This window comes from Siniperca chuatsi, linkage group LG1, assembly GCF_020085105.1.
Source record: "Siniperca chuatsi isolate FFG_IHB_CAS linkage group LG1, ASM2008510v1, whole genome shotgun sequence".
NCBI lineage: Eukaryota > Metazoa > Chordata > Actinopteri > Centrarchiformes > Sinipercidae > Siniperca > Siniperca chuatsi.
In genome coordinates this window covers 26,706,079-26,723,972 of record NC_058042.1, presented here as the reverse complement: position 1 = coordinate 26,723,972, position 17,894 = coordinate 26,706,079, and the positions used below count along the sequence as shown (strand labels likewise).

Below are 17,894 nucleotides of genomic sequence, written 5' to 3'. Positions count from 1 at the left end.
AAATCATGAGTTTGTGCTAACAGTACAGCATCACAGCTTAGTTACTACTGGACCCCCAAGAGTGGGCCAGCTTCCCTCAACCAATGATCTATTATTACACATGCAGGCCCTTGTCTAACATCAGTTATGTTATGTATTGAAAAAGTACCTCTTAAGAGCACCAGCAACATTTACTATGAAAAGGATTTCACATTCCTACTGGCACAAAGAGCTTCTAGATTTAGTACAGCGTGTTGAGTACTGGCTGTTCCAAATATTTTAACTTTCAGCACGAGTACCACACTTCAAACATGTTTTAATGGTCTTTCCTCGAGGATCTCTTTAGTGCTTCTGCCTAAAAATGAAATGCCAAACAGCAATGTGCAGGAGAGGTAAAAAGCCTTTTTCTTGTGAGCAATTGTGTCAATGCATAGTCCAACAATGAGTAGCATAATACCCTATTTTCTGTTATCCTTATCCACCATATGCTGTATGTGTGTGAGTGTGTTGTACAAAATATCACTGTGGCCTAGTTAGAAAAAGCCCCACTTCAAGGGTTCCGTCTGTGCCAATAGGATCTTTATATCTGAGCAACGATGTGTGTTTTGTGGAGCTCTAAGAAACAATAATTTAGCTGTCCTTTCATATAATTCACCAACATGAAAAATGGTGTTTCCTTTTAACAACTGTAAACATTAAGGTGACAAAAATGGCACCAGAAGCTCAAACACTGCTGTCTGACCTGATCGCATGACATGGATATCTGACTAAATTATACTGTATGTTCACTCTGACGTGTGTTATGCATCATCAATTCAGAATTTTCCCAAAACCTAAAACTGTCAGGACATATTCTCTATCTATCCGGGAGCTCACCTGCTCCTCAGTCTTCAGGTCTCCAAACTCCTGCATGAAGGTGTTTTCTGAAGGGAAGCGTGCCGGCTCCAGGAAGTGGAGCAGGCTGAAGAGCTCCTCCACTGTGTTCTGGAGAGGAGTACCTGTCAGCAGGACCTTGTGCTCCTGAACGAGAATAAGAGGCATGAGAAGAGAATGTTTCAGTATTCACAATGAGTCTCATTTGTCAGAAGCACTCCTGTATCAAATCAATTGTATTGCATGCCATACCTACATACTTGACTAGACAGTATACGGTAGATAATGACAATATACTGTCTAGTCAAGTATGTGTGCATTCTCTACAGTATGTACATTTGAAATTAGTTTTTATTTTTGTATCTCCCTCAAAGTTGATGGTATATGTACCAAGTTCATGAGCTTGAAACCCTCTAGCAACTTGCAGTTCTTGTTCTTCAGGCGGTGGGCCTCATCGATGATAACACAGCGCCACTCTATGGCATTGAGTTCGGGACAGCCTCCCAGGATCATCTCAAATGTGGTGATAACAGCCTGGAACCTGTACGCACCTCGCATCACACGGCCCTTAAGACAAAAAGGGGAGAGATGTAGTTGGCTTATAAAGCATTTATACAACAAATATTCACAATTTTAAGAGATGACGTTTGTGTTTTTATGCACAAGAAATTGTGTTGGTTCTACAAGTGGAGGTGTGTAAAAATACATTTAATTTGCTTAGTTGTACGAGCGAGTTTTCTGAATTTGAATGTTACAGAATGTGTACTGTCATTAAAAAAGAGCTGCTTTCTGAGAGAACATAATGAGCGTGTAATTGTTAAAATGGCCAAGACTACAGAGAAAATGCTGTGAACACGTTACTCCAGTGCACCCTTGGGGTTTCTCTTCTTACCTGTTAACATTAGAAATATACTAATTTGCAGCCTTATGCTCTTCACAGGAAACACATGGCTTACTTTATTTTTCTAAAATAAATCTAAAAATCTAAAAACACATCTCTTGGTTGGGAAGCTACAGTATCACCAGGACATGAGTGCACACCTGCTAGTGAGGCTTTATGCTGTTTGTTTATTTGTCTGTCTGGGGAGGCTTTGCTTCACCCCGCCTTTCCATTTGTATCTATTGCCTTGACAACAGTCCTCAAGGGATACTCAGTTATCCAGTAACCCCCTCCCACAGCCAGCCAGCCAACAGGCTGCTGTGGAGGAGCCTCTCTCTCTCTCTGATATGCCTGAGCAACGCTGACAGAGAGCTCCCCTCGGGGGCTGCTATGACATCACAGGCTGCCTGGGAGACAGCCCGGTGGCGGCTCCACTCTGTTCTGCTCTCGCCCGCCTTAATTCCTCCTACGGTTCGTCTGAATACTAACAGCTTCTAACTGCCTGTTGTGACATATCACATAGCCTGCCAACCACAGAAAGCCTCTGCCCAAGGCTCACTTACTACCTAACTGCCTACTTACTGTTGGGTACGCAGCCTTCATTGAATCTTGTTATATGTTATGTTAGTACTATGAACCACTTAATCATATAAATGTTCCCATGCCAAACTCAGTAAGCAATCATGGGCTTCATAATAAACAGTTAAACTTGATTTCAAAATATGACAATTCTTCTTCAGCTTTCTGTAACAAGACCTAAAATCTGTAGCACTATTTAAGTATATAGAAGTGTATAGACATTTTGTAGATTTTACAACATTTTGACATGACTGAATGACAGAATCAATAAGGCCACAAAAAAAAAAAAACATTTTCTGCCATTTCTTCCACACATAGCATCGACACAGGCAAAAGTTTTCTGTAAAAATAAAAACAAAAAGGTCTGACATACTCACTATCCTTCAACTTCTGCCTGCTTTCCTCTTTCTACAGATGATTTTTACCTCTGAAACATTGTGATAAGTGAGTTTGCTGCATTAGTTGCAGAGTCCCAGTGTATCTAGGCTTTGTGTTACACAAAGTAATCACAATCTGCCTGGCTTTTCAATATCCGACTACTATTGTTGTATGCAGGCCTCCTGTTCCAAACATATCATTAGATTACTCATAGGACTTCATGCTGCTGACACAGTGCTGCTGTTTTCTAAAAAGCACTGATTATTTTAATCGAAGTGAATCACTGCTTTCCAGTCTGAAGGTAAGCAAAGCGATGTTGCTTTCTGCTTGTCATTCTTTAAAAAAGGGGAAGATTAGGTATGTCAGGATGAACTAAAAGGCCTCTCAATCCTTGCGATTCCATTTGTGTTAGGAATGTGAGAGAAGCTGAATTCCCGGCTGTGGATCCATGACTGATTCTTGCCTGGCACAAGGCTTTTCTCAGGTCAAAACAACTACTGTGGTGACAAAACACACAGACAACGCTAGGAAGGAAAGCAGTGTTCTTTCTTAAAACATACAACAGCAATAGCTGCACTGCTATAACTACATCTGTAAACCTAAAATGTATATAATATATAGAAGAATTTTGCATCTGACAAGAAATGTATAATGAAAAATGCATTCTCTAGACTTTCAATCTTGGTACCTTTGTACACTTACTTGAAATTGATATAATAAGCTCTTATGAGTATTTGTGCTCAGTGAGTTAACACCAAATTAAAGGCAAAAAGATCCATATGCTTCTTGTCCATTTACCTGTGCATCCCTGAAATACATCTCATACTGTTGGAGCATCTGCCTGCTGACCATGCTTCCATGGTAGACGATGACATTGAGATGGGTCCAAGTACGGAACTCACGCTCCCAGTTGGCAATGGTGGAGAGCGGGGCAATGATGAGGAATGGCCCTTTAATGCCCACACGATGGATCTCTTCCAGGAACGTGATGGACTGGATGGTCTTTCCCAGGCCCATCTCGTCTGCCAGGATGCAGTTTCGTCTGACAGGTGGAGATGACAAGGGTTAGAAGAGAAAAGGTGGAGACACAATTGGGGTAGGATGAAAAACAGCAGAAGAAAGCAAAGACAAGAGTGTAGCAAAAGGAGATGAACCATTTACAAATCAACGACACCTGTGTGAAAATTTAAAGATTATATCCCTGGTGTGTACAGCATACAGTCTCTGTGGGGATGTGGATTTTTAAAAAAACATAAATTCTTTTTTATAATAATAATAATAATAATAATAATAAGGGAAACAAGGAAAATGCAAAAATCCCATGATACTAAAAGAATAAACCATGGACAATGGAGGAGAAAACGACATCATCAGCAGTAATAATAGACCAAAGAGATGAAATACAACATAATGGCAAATGCAACTGCCTCTGCTGCGTGGTGTACTCCGGCAAACCATTTATTCAGCTGTCCAGTGGGTGGGGGTATTATGTCTTGATGCTAATTGCAACGTGCAGATATTCCCACTGGCCTCTTAAGCAGCTCTCTACTTTTGATGAATCTCTCTGCGTAGGCATACCCAAACTCCTGCATGCTCACACATAAAGCCAATTCCCAGGGTTAATGCAAGCACACTGTCACCATGTACTCCAGACTACTGTGCAGCACGTCTTTTTTGATCATGAGCAAAGAAAACCAATTGCAGCGGTGTGCACCTTGAATTTGACTCTCTTCGCAGGCCCAACCAGATAATGTGAATAGAGGCAAATCACGGCGAGGTCCACCCCACACACACACACACACACACACGCACACCAGGAAACATGATTAATTCTGCATAGCCAATGCACCCAGAGGATTCCTCTTCAAATGCAAAATGCCTACGTAAAATCACTGAATCAATAAATATACTGTAGTATTCAATCGGCATGGGATTACTGAATCTTGACAAGCAAATCCAATATGTAAAGAGATACCATTTTGCTTGAGCTGTAAGATATATGCTAAATCTACTATTTGTCTCTCCATTTGAGAAGTGTGCTGAAGCTATTAAGGCTAGCTTACCTATGCAGAGTGGTAGCATGTCCCTGTCCCAAGAAATTTGTTTGAAAGGCATAATCATCTATGACATTGTGATTGAAATATATATTCTATTATTTCTCCATATTCAGTGTGAACGGGCTGTAGGTGTGTGCATGTATGCATATACAGTGTTTAAAACTGACCTGTTGTACCAGTTGAAGAGGAGCCAGTTGACCCCCTCTAGCTGGTAGTCCCTGAGGCTGTTGCCATTCCTGTATTCCCTCGACTGCTCCCTCTTCTTCCATAGATTGGCCGGGGGCCGCTCCTAAGTGATAAATTTTATATGAAGTTGAAAGAGTTAAAATTAGTATTTTGAAATCAACTCTACATTTATATTTTAGATGAAAACATTTCTAATAAATAAAAATATTGTATACATAATGATGGCAATGATAGACAAGGGGCAAGTAGGGAAATACAGAAAACAGTAGTGTGGTGGTGTTTGTATTCTCAAAATGTGTCTCAAACTTGTCTGGAACCACTCCTGTCATACAGTAGGCGCATGGCTGTAAGCATTTATGCATTTGTATCAGTACTGGGAAACAGGTGGACCTACAGTTAAAACAATAGGTGTAATGTATAAACTTTCCTGGTGGACAGGGAGGTGAAAATAACAAGGTGGGTCAAATTGTGCTTTTCCAGGACAGTACAAATTACATGACTGATCTGTGTGTAGTCTGGTTACTATACTATAAATAAAACAATGCTTTTTGCTTCATGGAGCAGAACCTATAGGTTACAGCTGAAAACATGGCTCTCTTTGTGTTTTTCTTCCCCCTTAAGTTTTAGATATAATAGGCTGTTGCCAACTGGGAAATATCTTCTGATAAAACCGAAGTAACATTTTTACTTTTAAAGCAGAAACATCATTCACTGCTCTTGAAGTGACAAGCAGCAGGTGTTCACGCCCATTAATTTCACCATACAGTATGTTTGGTGGGTACAGTGTAAACACATTCTCACTACAACAAATCTATCATTATACAAAAGAAACAGTTCCCCCTTTAAAAAAAAATATATAATAAGGGGGATCTCCCTTATTAGCACCTGAAAATACCAGCAGCAAAAGAAAACAAATATATATACAGTTTGAGAGTGATAGAGGAAAATGGAAAAACAGTGATAAGTGAGGAATGTTGGTAGGAATGGCTTACCATCCTACGTGAGTCTGGCTTGGCTGCCTGCAGCTGCTCAAACTCTTCAATCTTACTCTGATCTACGTCATCCTTTAGCTCCCAGGTACTGTCCTCATAAGGCAGAGAGCACCACTTCACCAGGTAGTACACCACCTCCTGCAGCAGGCAGAGGAGAATTAGCACTGTAAAAGACTAGAGCGAGGCCAAGCTCTGCTTTTATAATATTAACAAAGGCTGCGAGGAAGCCCATTAGGATGGCCTTGGGCACTTCTGAGATACAAAGACAACACTAGAGTGGAGAATATACTGAAAGGAACAAAAACCACAAAAAAAATGAAAAAGAGTAACATGTTCAGGCACGTAGACACAAATAAACACACACATGCTACTCACGGATATGATTAACAAATGAAAGAGGATTCATTTTACCTCTCCGGTGTCTTTGTCCTCGCAATACGACACCTCCAGCACTCTGTCTACCTCTACATAGTCAGGGTTAAAGGGCTCCTCTTCCATCTGAGAGAGACAGGAAGAAAGACAAGAGAGAAATAAAGAGACAGAAAAGGAGAGGATAAACCTAAGTGCCCACTCACCATCTGGAATCTGAGATAAGCATCACTCTACTGTATCTACTGAGTGAGTAAAGAGATTCAAATATATGCACACAGATGTGCCTGCTCACACAAACAAAGTCAATTAAACATCCATACACATTCATATATGTATGTACACTAAACACAGACGTCCTAAGAGATAGCAAATTGTGAAAACACACACCTGCTCATATCAAATGCCCAAATATGTACATGTGTACACATGAAGACAGTATACAGTATGTCCACAGACAAAAACACAACCAAACAGCCTTACATCTGCAAAGAAGAGCGCCCTCTGTGCTTGTTTCATCTTAAAACGTTTGATCTTCTGCTGAATCCTCTTGTCCTTCTCCAGTTGCTGCTCTGCAGCCCACTCACAGTGTAGGTAGGAGCTGACACCCGCGTGACACACACACACACACACACACACACACACGCACATTCAGACAAAGGTGAGAAACCCTGAAAAACACCTTCTGAACAGCATCTGGGGCAACTGCTGAGGCCAGGAGGTGTGATCACAGATCACAGATGTGGTCACAGTCTTTTACTGACATGCTGTCCAGAAAGTCGCTGATCTCCAGTCATCATTATTTCATTCGTTTTTAAAATTTCAAGTGTGATATAAATTTTTCCATCCTTTTCATCATTAGGCTGAGAACATAATGAATGCAATCTGGTTGATGACAGATTATCTGCCAAGGGAAAATAAATGATTTCTCTGGGACGCTGTGGTAGCAGACCTATGATTCACTAGAATCCTTAATAATGCCCCTGAGTTCATAGAAGAGAAATTAAATCACTGTTGCAAAATTTGACGATAACATACATGGCAATACTGAAAGCTGTCCCATGGACGCCTGAGATGCTTGTATGCTTATGTAATCACATAGTTCTTATTCAGCATTCTTTGGCCAAGCCTTCAGGACATCTGTTTTATATTTTACTCTAATTTTAGTTTTAAGAATTGCAGTTAGAATTTAGGAAGTGCAACAGTAATGTCTGGAGTGGTATCTATAATCAGACTGGGATGATTACAGTCATAATACACACAAATAATCCCACAATATTTTTTTTTTCTTCTTTTTTTTCTGTTATGGTTTAATTCATAAAAAAACAGTTGCTAACTTAAAACAAAGAGGTTAAAAATGAACAATGAACTTACTAGTTTTTGTATTTTACAAAAAACTCCTCCACTTCGACCACCACTCCTGGAGAGACCTGTAGAGAGGTTTAAAATAATAGAACAATATACAATTACAGACAAACTTCAAATTGAATTCTTCACTCACTTGGCTAATATTTTATATCTGTTTTATTTATTTTGATCAAAATCACTGTAAATGTGCCTGTGTTAGCCAAAAGGCTAATTTTCAACTGTTGACCCTTGGCCAGATGTTAAATTAGCCATTAAAACAACAATAAAACACACAACATGTAACAGCTGTGTTATGCTATATCATAAAGTAATGTTATTTAGAACCAAAGTAGTACATGTTTAAGATTAAAAAATAATGTTGTGCTGCCAAAATTATTTGTGATGATAAATAATTCAGATCTCACTATCTAGCAAAACAATTGCAACAGCACCTTTCATCCTAATTGTGCAGCAATTTACTGCATCTTTTACAATCACTAAAAACCAGGCAAAAATACCCTAGCAGCAAATCATTACCTCCTTCTTGACGACACGAGAGGACATGATTTTGTCAACAACAGCAGCATCCTCTTCACTGGGATTCTCCTACAAATGCAAATTTAATGTCAAGTGTTACTTCATAGTCTCCCACAGCAGAAATTTGCATAAGCCTCAGTGCACTTCATAATATAAAAACCACACACACAACATAGTGTGTAATAATAAAATTAAAAAAAAAACAAAAAAAAAAAACAAAAAACTGCACAGTCCTTCCTGAGGTTTCTACCTTTTTTTTCCCCTGTTAAAGGTTTTGTTGTGGAGTTTTTCCTTATCCCACTAGAGGACCTAAGGTTAGAGGTGCTATATGTTGTATAGATTGTAAAGCCCTTTGGCAAATTTGTGATATTACATAAATAAAACTGACTTGAGGGTATAGAGCTTGCTACTCCAGCACTGCCTCCACCTGTGCAGAGCAACTGAAAAAGTATGAATGATTTAGACAGCGGAAACCAGGGTGGAACTGTTGGACAATATATTTCTGGAAAAATGTTTTAAACAGAGCTGTCGTCATAATACACCCCTCCTAATTTCTCTGCTGTTGCATCTAAATGATTAAAAAAGGGCACTGAATATGTATCTTCCCTCTTTGGACATACTGCAGGGGTCCTGGTTTGTACGTCACAATGTGCTGGTGAAAAGAACAGGCTGTGCTGCGCTTCACTGAGTATGTAGTGCTGTTGTTCTTCTACAAATGTGTTTTTGTTTTCAGTATATAAATAAAGTTCTTTTCAACAATATTTATGTGTACCACTGCCACAAAAACAATCCTTTGGATGGATTGGTGTTTGTAAGGCAACAAATACTTAAAAAAATTCTAAGATTCATCAGCAATGAAAATAATTTGACTCTACTCTGCACTCTGGTGCAGTATTGTTCATGTTTTCAAAAAAAAAAACAAAAAAAAAACTTTAAACTCGACTTCTTAGCTACGATGGACTTGTAGGCACAACTACTTACTACAAAGAGTTGAACAGCAGGCTGCTTGGATGCTGCAGTGTTGGATTTCTTGGCTTTGACAATAACCTTAACTTCCTCATCTGACAACCTGGCCTCCAGCTCTTCAGCGTACTTCTTTCTCTTCACCTGGCGATTAGATCGCCTCTTCTAGAAAAGCAAGACAAGGTGGAGCAAGCACATTCACAAAAATATTCAGCTGACCTGGATTACTTCAAGCAACAATTCTAGAACTGAAAACTTTAGTTTGGTTACCTTCCATAAGTGAATGTGAAAAAAAAGAAACTTACCTGCTGTTACCAAGAATTACAAACATTTCTTTATTTTTCATTTCCTAAACTGACAATGTCTCAAAGGGCTCTACTAAGTAAATTTAAAGTTGGGGCAGGTTTGATCTGGACTGAGCAGATGTGAACACTGCTGAGACCAATGATCTGACCAATGATTATCTTGAACATGTACCTCACACTTGTGCTTACTGCTCCCTTATGCAACATTACATGGGTGAGTATTCACCCTCAGTGTGCTTGTTAACTGGTACTGTCTAATTGAATATCAGCAAAAGCATCAATGTCACTACTTTACACTTGTGTATCATTGAAGTTACCAGCGCTCAGCAGTAAACCTCACTTTAAAACCACGCAGTACACGCTGGTCCCTAAATCATGCTTAATGGCTGATTGATTATCAAGGCTCTGAGTGCGAGGCTACTTCCTGCTTAGCTAAGCTATTATCTTGCGGTTTCACATTTGCAGTTCATGTAAATCCAAGTAACAGTAACAATCCCCACACATTGTGGTTATTACTATTGATCAGACTTTTACTCAAGTTCAGAGTAATCTCTGACAGTCCCGGTGACATTTTTGATACCATCTATAATTTTGATACAACACACATAACTTTAGCTATTCATACGTTTAGAAAATGACATTAGGGTAACATGCTGTCTACATTAGAATATATTTTATCCAATATCTCTTTACTATTATATTTCTTAGTGATGGATGAAAAATATGAACCGCAAAAACATTTAACATTCACCCTAACCCGTATTGAAAAGGATAATATGGGCTCTCGGTCCTCCTGAACGTCATGAAAAAACATAACCCATAAACTACCTTGTTAAATTTCAAAACAAGTCAATTTCATTTACCCCCCCGAACACACACACACACACACACACGAGTACTTTAAAATCCAACTTCTTTGTATTCCTTCCTGTCAAGCCTTTATAATTATCATGCGTGGGCTGCTGTATCCTGCATCAATACACGAGTCCCTCCTAATGATAATATGTAGTTAATTACGAATAAATGCCACTGAGCTAAAGTTAATTAGGTGTGGAGTATAATATCTCCATGGAGATATCCCCTCACATCCCCACGCCCAAGCTGACCAGAAGCTGGAAAGTCAAACCTGCCACATGCCACCCCTGAGGTGGCGTGCTTCTAATCTAGCTGTCAGCCATGCTACCTTGACTTCTTCCTCAGGATCATCTTAAATGAGTCATCAACAGACTGTTTTAATTAAGGCCAGGGGCGCCATTTAACGAGTGTAATTATATCATAGGCAATAGTCCGGATAGGACGCAAAAAGGAGAGAGCGAGAGGTGGTGGGGTGAAGGAGGAGACAAAGTCATTTGACATCCCGACTCGTTCAGACATGTCACTATTAACATAGCAGGTACCTGTCACGACTTAGCAGTGAGCAAAGGAGCACCGAACACAGATCTTGCAAAGCATTTTGTATGACAGAAATTATATTTATACTCCCCAATATTACACACCTTTTTGAATACTAAAGTGTTAAAAACATGTAACGTTGCCTAGCATGTAATTCTTTCCAGCTGTTGTTATTTGCTTCTAATAAGGTAAACTAATGTATGTATGTATGTAATTATTTTTTGTGCAACTCCTTACCCACTGTTTTGTACATCTTGGATAATTTCATTAGGATGTAGTGGACACCCTCCGGTATTTTTTTGTACCTTTTTGTAATCTCAACTTCAGGTGAGCGATCATTAACTTTCCACAATGGTACCTTGTGGCTATCATTACTGTGGATTTAAAAAAAATAAAAAATCTGATAATTCAATTTTGCTAAGTGTTATGTTATTAAACAAAGAAAAAAAACCCTGGAGAATTTTAATTTCACTTGCTGCTGTGCGAACAACATTTCCTTTTAAATGGAAAAACTGTTAAGTGTGTGCAGGTGCTATTGTTGATGCTTTGACCTAATTACTCCTGTGTTGATGATGCCAACATCATCAACACAGATAAGAATGTGTACTTGAGATAGCCACCCACTGCATGACCTCCATGTGAACCAGCGAGTCAATCCTCCCAGCCTCAAACTAAAGCTGTGAAGCCTTCCTCTGGGCTCAGCAACAGTATAAACAGTCAGACTGAGGACACCACTTCCCTCAATGCCTTGTACTAGAATGAAAAAGAGCAAGAAATTCCATGCGTTTTCTTTTAGCAAAGGTGTGATCATCAACACTACATCTGAATAAAGTGGGGAATTAAAAGACAGGCCAAATCCCACCTAAAATCCAGGTGTTGTCTCACAGTTGAGGATTCATATCTTAATTTGATAAAGTGAGATGAAATACACTCAAAGTGCTCCCAAGCATTACAGCCCCAGTTACAACAATAGTGACTTTTACTGTAGGTTTATGTCTGTTTGTGTTTATTTGTGAGCGTGTGTATATGCTGATCTTACAGAGTCGACATCTTTAGAAGTGTGTCGAGGGGGGGGGTCATCATCCGACTCCTCTGAAGACTCTGGCTTTAGCTTTTTCTTCTTTCCAATCTTGATGACAATTTTCCTGTGGGAGGGAAAAACACACCATGAACACGGTGAGATGGGGGCCAGAGTGATGAAAACTGGTTCCAAGTACATACAGTAATGTTTACTGCATTGTTGTTAATAGGAGTATTTTGTGTTGACAAAGGCCTTAAAAATACAGCCCATAGGTAACTGGTGATCACCTGCACAGTCTTTAAGCATTTGACTGGTATAAAAATGAAATCAATTCATGTAATCGAATCTAGGTATATTCAACCTGTGTTAATGAATATCACAAATGGCGTCAGCGTTCATATCAAAAGTTCTAAAATAAATCTGACAATGAGAAAGAAGGAAGGCCTAATATTGAAGACAAGAATTCCAGCATCAATGTACTACATGGGCAAATTCATTTTTTCAGCAATTCTGCATGTACAGATCAGGTGAGGCATGGAAGCACAGAAAGGGTATTCCTTTTGATGACATATGGGCATGTGAGTATTGCTTTAAGATAGACTTGAAGATGCAAACTCACCGCTTTCACAGTGAAAAGAGAATTGGCATTTATTTCAGAATAAACAAAGTATTTGGTTTTGCTCTACATTCAGACATTTTAACTGCTTTTTGTTCATTTGATTGTAGACTACACTTACAGTAGTGCTGGGGTGAAACAAGAGATCATAGAGTTGCATCTGCTGTACAGCAGTCCATAAACAACAAACATTTGCATTTGCTATATTCTATAAGAATCTCTCTCTGTACAGCTGTCACATTACAATTTTTGACCCGAACATACATACCAGCTGAAGTATGGTAAGAAATGCTTACACGTATTAACATGTTCACAGCGGGAGCTGCCCGAGTTTATGGAGAAAGGAATTCAGTGCTTTGCTAAAGCTTCCAACATCATTTGATCATAATTTGGCAAATATTTTCCCTTTAAACTCCCATTGCTAGTTTGTGATTGTTGAAATTCTCACAATGGCCTAATGTACAATTGTCGTATCCAGACAGACTGTTGCGATGTACTGATATCAGGAGCCCAGATAGCAGCAGATTGCACAATGAATAGCTTCTACTTTTCGCTTCATCCTCTAAATCTCTCTTTCACACACACAGTCACATATTATTTCTGTGACATTTCTCCATATTCTCTCACCACATATGCACACACTTCCTATCTTGCGCCTCTCCACATGTATTATCTCTTGGAAGCCACAGGCGCCAAAGCTCTGGCTTGGTGTGACGTTAATGGGAAAAATAAAATAAAAACACTGCTATCATACTGACACACGACAGCATCTTCCCTCTCTCACTCTCCAACGTGCTTGCATACACTAATAAATCAACGCAGCCTTCCCACAAAGGCAAATATGCTCCGTACTCCACACACACAATCACAGGCCTACTCAGACAGACTGTTGCACGAGCAGGTATGTCTCTAGTGACAAGGATGTCTATATGAGGCTTGTTCATATGAGACTCAGAGTGTGAACAAGGATTCCCACGTCAATATCTTTTCCTGTAACAAGTCATTCTGTTAGACAGCAAGTCAGTTCTTTAGACACCAAGTGGGCCCACTAGACAGGAGGCCAGCCTGCAGAACAACATGCAAGTCCTGTAAGAGGACAACAAGCCAACTGGTTAAGACAGCATATTAGCTTGTTCAACAAGTCAACCATTTAAAAAGAAACACTTTTTTTGTTGATTCCATATATTAGATGTAGGGCAAAATGTCTATAAGCTCCCTAATTTTGTTTCTTTTAGTGCTCCTGGCCATCCTGATTTACTTCCATCATAGACTGACAAACTTAGATGTCAACAGATGGTGACAAAGAGAGACATTTGACAGATATGTTTGTTTATTTTCTCTCTGTCTCTTTCTTATACATCTTCATACAGTGTGGAGATAAAACTAAGTAATAACTACATCAAACAGCAGACATCCACTAAACTGTTTTGTGTAATGCAGCACAATGTTGTAAACAAAACACACTGAAAATATTTTTAAATCCAGCTTTAAGATCTCTTTTCAACTCAGTTGATTGTGGTGTTCAGTGCCATTCCCACAGACTAAGACATTTTGCACATACCCTAACCCATGTACTAAATAGGTAGGTATATACCGTGGGCAAAATGGAGACCAGCAGAATAGAAAAAGCTGGAAAGCCCTGTACGTTTTTATTGCTTCTCTACAGGTTTTTGTAGATATACAGTATATATGTTAAAAAACAAACAGAAATACACCAGTTTGAAAAATGTCTTTTTTAAGGGAATTCAACAGACACGTTGAAGCTTGTAACTAACTTGACCAGTTAACATATTAGCAGCAACACCTGGTCGACAGGGGTTTTACTCACTTCAACATATCACTCACAACGACGTAGCTTCTATCAACAAAAAGGCCTGGGAACTGGGAAAAAAACATATACTGTAGCAAGCTGATATAGACAAAGTGGGAATCTGTATCAAAAACATTTCAGGACACACAAACGCTCAAACACACACCTATTGTAATATCTCACTGTGTAAAGTAGAAACCAGCAGATTCTTCTGGCAGCACTGTGCTAAAGAGCTGTCCCTTCTGCCCCCTCTGGATGATATTACATTTCACAAATCCTCTTGACAATGACACTTTATGGTTGCCATGCAACGTGCCCTTGGGAGTGTATTCGGCAATGTGGGTGGTAATGTTCATGGTGACATCACTTCCTGTGAAAAACACCACCAGTACATGTCCACTGACACTATAATTGGCTGAGAAATGTGTCAAGTCAGTGACACAATGAAAAATAAAAATGAGCTAGCTGTGACACCCAGAAGAATAGAAACATAAAACATTATTAAGCAGCTGAATGGGACAAAACACAATGTTCTTCCTCTACCAAATAAAAGCTGGCTGGGAAACGGGCCCTGAAGAATAACAGTGTCACATTACCAGACAGGAGCTCAACAGCTAACAGCATATAACAGGGCTAAAGCATCTCTCTGATCCCCATATGGGAAAACCTGAACTGTGAAACGAGATACTTGAGGGCTGTGAAAACATCGGCTGAGCCAGTACAGACAGAGAACATTGATGGTGAGGTGGCCGGCTGGTACTGCCATATACTGTATGTATTGTAAGCATGGCGTTTACAAGAGCAACATGGCATAGTTAGAGCTAAATATGATGAAAAGTATATATTCTGCGTACACACACACACACACACACACAGAATCACACAAAGTGTAAGCCACATCTTAGTGATGGTTACAGCATGTTCCACCCTGCTGTGGCTGATACACAGGACCACACAGGGGTTTACTAACACCAGTGTTAATGCGCATGCTCCCTTCGACTTCCCCACGAGCTGAAATACATTCACTCAAATGACAGGGAGGAAACACAGACTTTCAAATCAAGAAAAAGAGGTCTGAACAGTCATTTCTACTCTTCAGTAGTAGAAAACCTGTCGTAAACCATCTAGTTAAGACAGAACTACTGGTCAACCAAGTGAACACATGAAACGTGTGACTCTGTCAGAGTCAATATAAAGTTGAAGTATTTCAGTACAGTATACTTAGGGCTGATCCTGGACAAAAATGCAACACATTCAGGGCCTCAAACGTTTTGAAATATACTTTGACAAAGAAATGGACATGTAAGTAATAAGTTTAATGTTACTCAACATTTCATTCCACACAGTACCCAGCGCGATCTGCCCCGCAGTATGGGGTATATTCCATTTAGTCTTCTCAACAGGCTGGATATTTTACGCAAGCCTGCTTTAAAAACTGGTTTTGGGTACATCAACGCAAATTAGTAAATGACAAATAATTTGGCAAGGAGCTTTGCAATGTAATTTTTGTTGAATCAAAAGAATACAAAAAGAATATAAGTGCAATCATTTGACATCAGAGAAAGCAATGCAGAGACACAGTATCAGAAAAAAACAAACAACATGACATATGGATCTTCATTTCAAAAATATACAAAAAAACCAAACAAAAAAAAAAAAAAAAGCTATGAAACCTACGGTTTAGGTAAGCAAGTGATTGATCATCCAAATACTAAGCAACAATAATCCAGCTATGTGCTGGTGATTCAATTAGCAAACTATTAGTAATATTCCACTAGTAATAGTGGAAGTGTAGCCCTAAGTCTAGCCCAGCACCACTGTTGTTTTAGGTGTCAGATATTTCTTTAGGCTGAGTGGGACTTCTTGGATCTAAAAAAAACTACACCTTGTGAAATTGCTCACCAGATATTAAATGATCCAAAACTTGACATCTTTATTACTGAGGACATCCAATGTTGTCTTATGTGATAATTACTTTGTTTTTCTGACTTTAGGAAGCAATGAAATGATCGCTTTTCTATAATTAAAACTGTAAATGACACAAGATTGGAGTGCTGATAGCACTTAGTGGGGAGCTGTACTTGATTTGTTTAATTACTTTGTTAGCAGAAATGAAAAACATTTCATTTTGAAACCTGTTTTTATGTACATTTTTACATGCCATTACTTTAATTATTTCCTTGCTAAAACTGTCCTGACACAGCCACATGTTATTGTGTGCCCATGTTATTGTATTAATATAATTTCCATTGTGATAGATACTACAATAAATATCATTTTTGACTTCTTACTCCTCTTGACGCCTTTAGCCCATGAGAAGCCCGTCATCTTATATTTCACAACTTCTACACCACCTTGCATTTCCCTCTGGATGGTGCTGGCTGCCCTTAATGTTTGAGGCCTAAGTGATGGAGAGGAAAGTGATTTATTTGCCTCCTCACCAGGATTTAAAGAGGCCATCCTCCAGACATAATCTTGCATCTCTAATTAGACTACAGCTGCCCCTGATCTGACATTACAGAGTGATCCCCGATGACACACTGGCTTTTTCCTGAGTGTGATAGGCTAGTTGCTGTTCGAAGCTTGCTTGGCTCCCATCCTCCTGTTGTGCCAAATAACCTCCATCCCTTGTCCCCCTAGTGTTGTCCTGCCCTACTTGGCATGCCGCCACTGGGAGTGTGTGTGTGAGGGTTTGATTTTAATAGAATCAAGATATTATAGTGCTTTGCAGGCTGAGACTGCAATGTGGTTCTTCAGCATCTCAGAGAGACCAGCATCGCCTTTAAGTGTGTCTACCACAGAAATTCTGATTGTGTGTGACTTAGTCATCTTCAAAACTGCTGTTAAGTGTGTGTGTGTGTGTGTGTGTGTCTGTTTGTCATCCTGAGGGGCTTATTGAGACAGTAATGCTGGTTCTTGTCAGGAAATCCCCCTTCTTATGAATGGAAGGCTATAATCTCAGTGTCACACAGCACACAACTGGAAAGAGTAGTAACAGCACCATCAAGCCCCCTCTCAAAAACAAATACTGTATCAGCACAGTGCACATGGCCACACAGGGGATTTCTGCTTTATTCAGCAAACATTTTCAAAATGGGAAACGCGCACACACACACACACACTCAAAAGCACGTATACATTTACATGACTTTCAGCTCAAAAGACATGCAACACAGACCCACAAACATGTTTATATATCACATACAAGCACACGTGTGAACATGCACACATACGCACACTGCAGGGGATTAACTAGGAAAATACTCAATTAAAAAACAGCTTTAGCGCTTCCTGATGAAAAAGTGAGGGAAAAGAGATTAGACAGCTAGCAGGTAAGCACTGACATATGAACAGCTATACGCTGCTGCATATACGCTAGATTTAAACCTCCATTTTCTATCATGTAATTGATCTCACGAGCACCATTTTGTTTGATATTTTCCTGCTACCCTGCTGCTTTGTAGTATCAGCATATTTAGAACAGGAAACATTGGATGAGAGGCTTTGAGCATGCTGCAAGAACCAAATTTATATTAGGGGAAAAAAATGTAAAGGAGGAGGGGGAGGGAGAAACAAAAAAGGGAATGAGCGGCACAGTGCTTTCATCTGA

At 39.4% G+C, this 17,894-nt stretch overlaps 1 protein-coding gene across 9 annotated transcripts in view; it reads right to left on the bottom strand.

Annotated features, from left to right (window-relative positions):
• chd9 (chromodomain helicase DNA binding protein 9) overlaps positions 1-17,894 on the bottom strand; it is a 72,350-nt gene that overhangs the window by 22,150 nt on the left and 32,306 nt on the right. For all 9 annotated transcript variants that reach the window (XM_044205525.1, XM_044205544.1, XM_044205508.1 and 6 more), the window contains 11 exons: positions 11,877-11,982; positions 9,159-9,305; positions 8,178-8,246; positions 7,668-7,723; positions 6,777-6,894; positions 6,336-6,422; positions 5,925-6,062; positions 4,914-5,035; positions 3,488-3,731; positions 1,243-1,419; positions 856-999 (listed from right to left, as the gene is read on the bottom strand). In XM_044205525.1, coding sequence (XP_044061460.1) covers positions 856-999; positions 1,243-1,419; positions 3,488-3,731; positions 4,914-5,035; positions 5,925-6,062; positions 6,336-6,422; positions 6,777-6,894; positions 7,668-7,723; positions 8,178-8,246; positions 9,159-9,305; positions 11,877-11,982 — 1,408 coding nt within the window. The remainder of the gene's footprint in view (positions 1-855; positions 1,000-1,242; positions 1,420-3,487; positions 3,732-4,913; positions 5,036-5,924; positions 6,063-6,335; positions 6,423-6,776; positions 6,895-7,667; positions 7,724-8,177; positions 8,247-9,158; positions 9,306-11,876; positions 11,983-17,894) is intronic.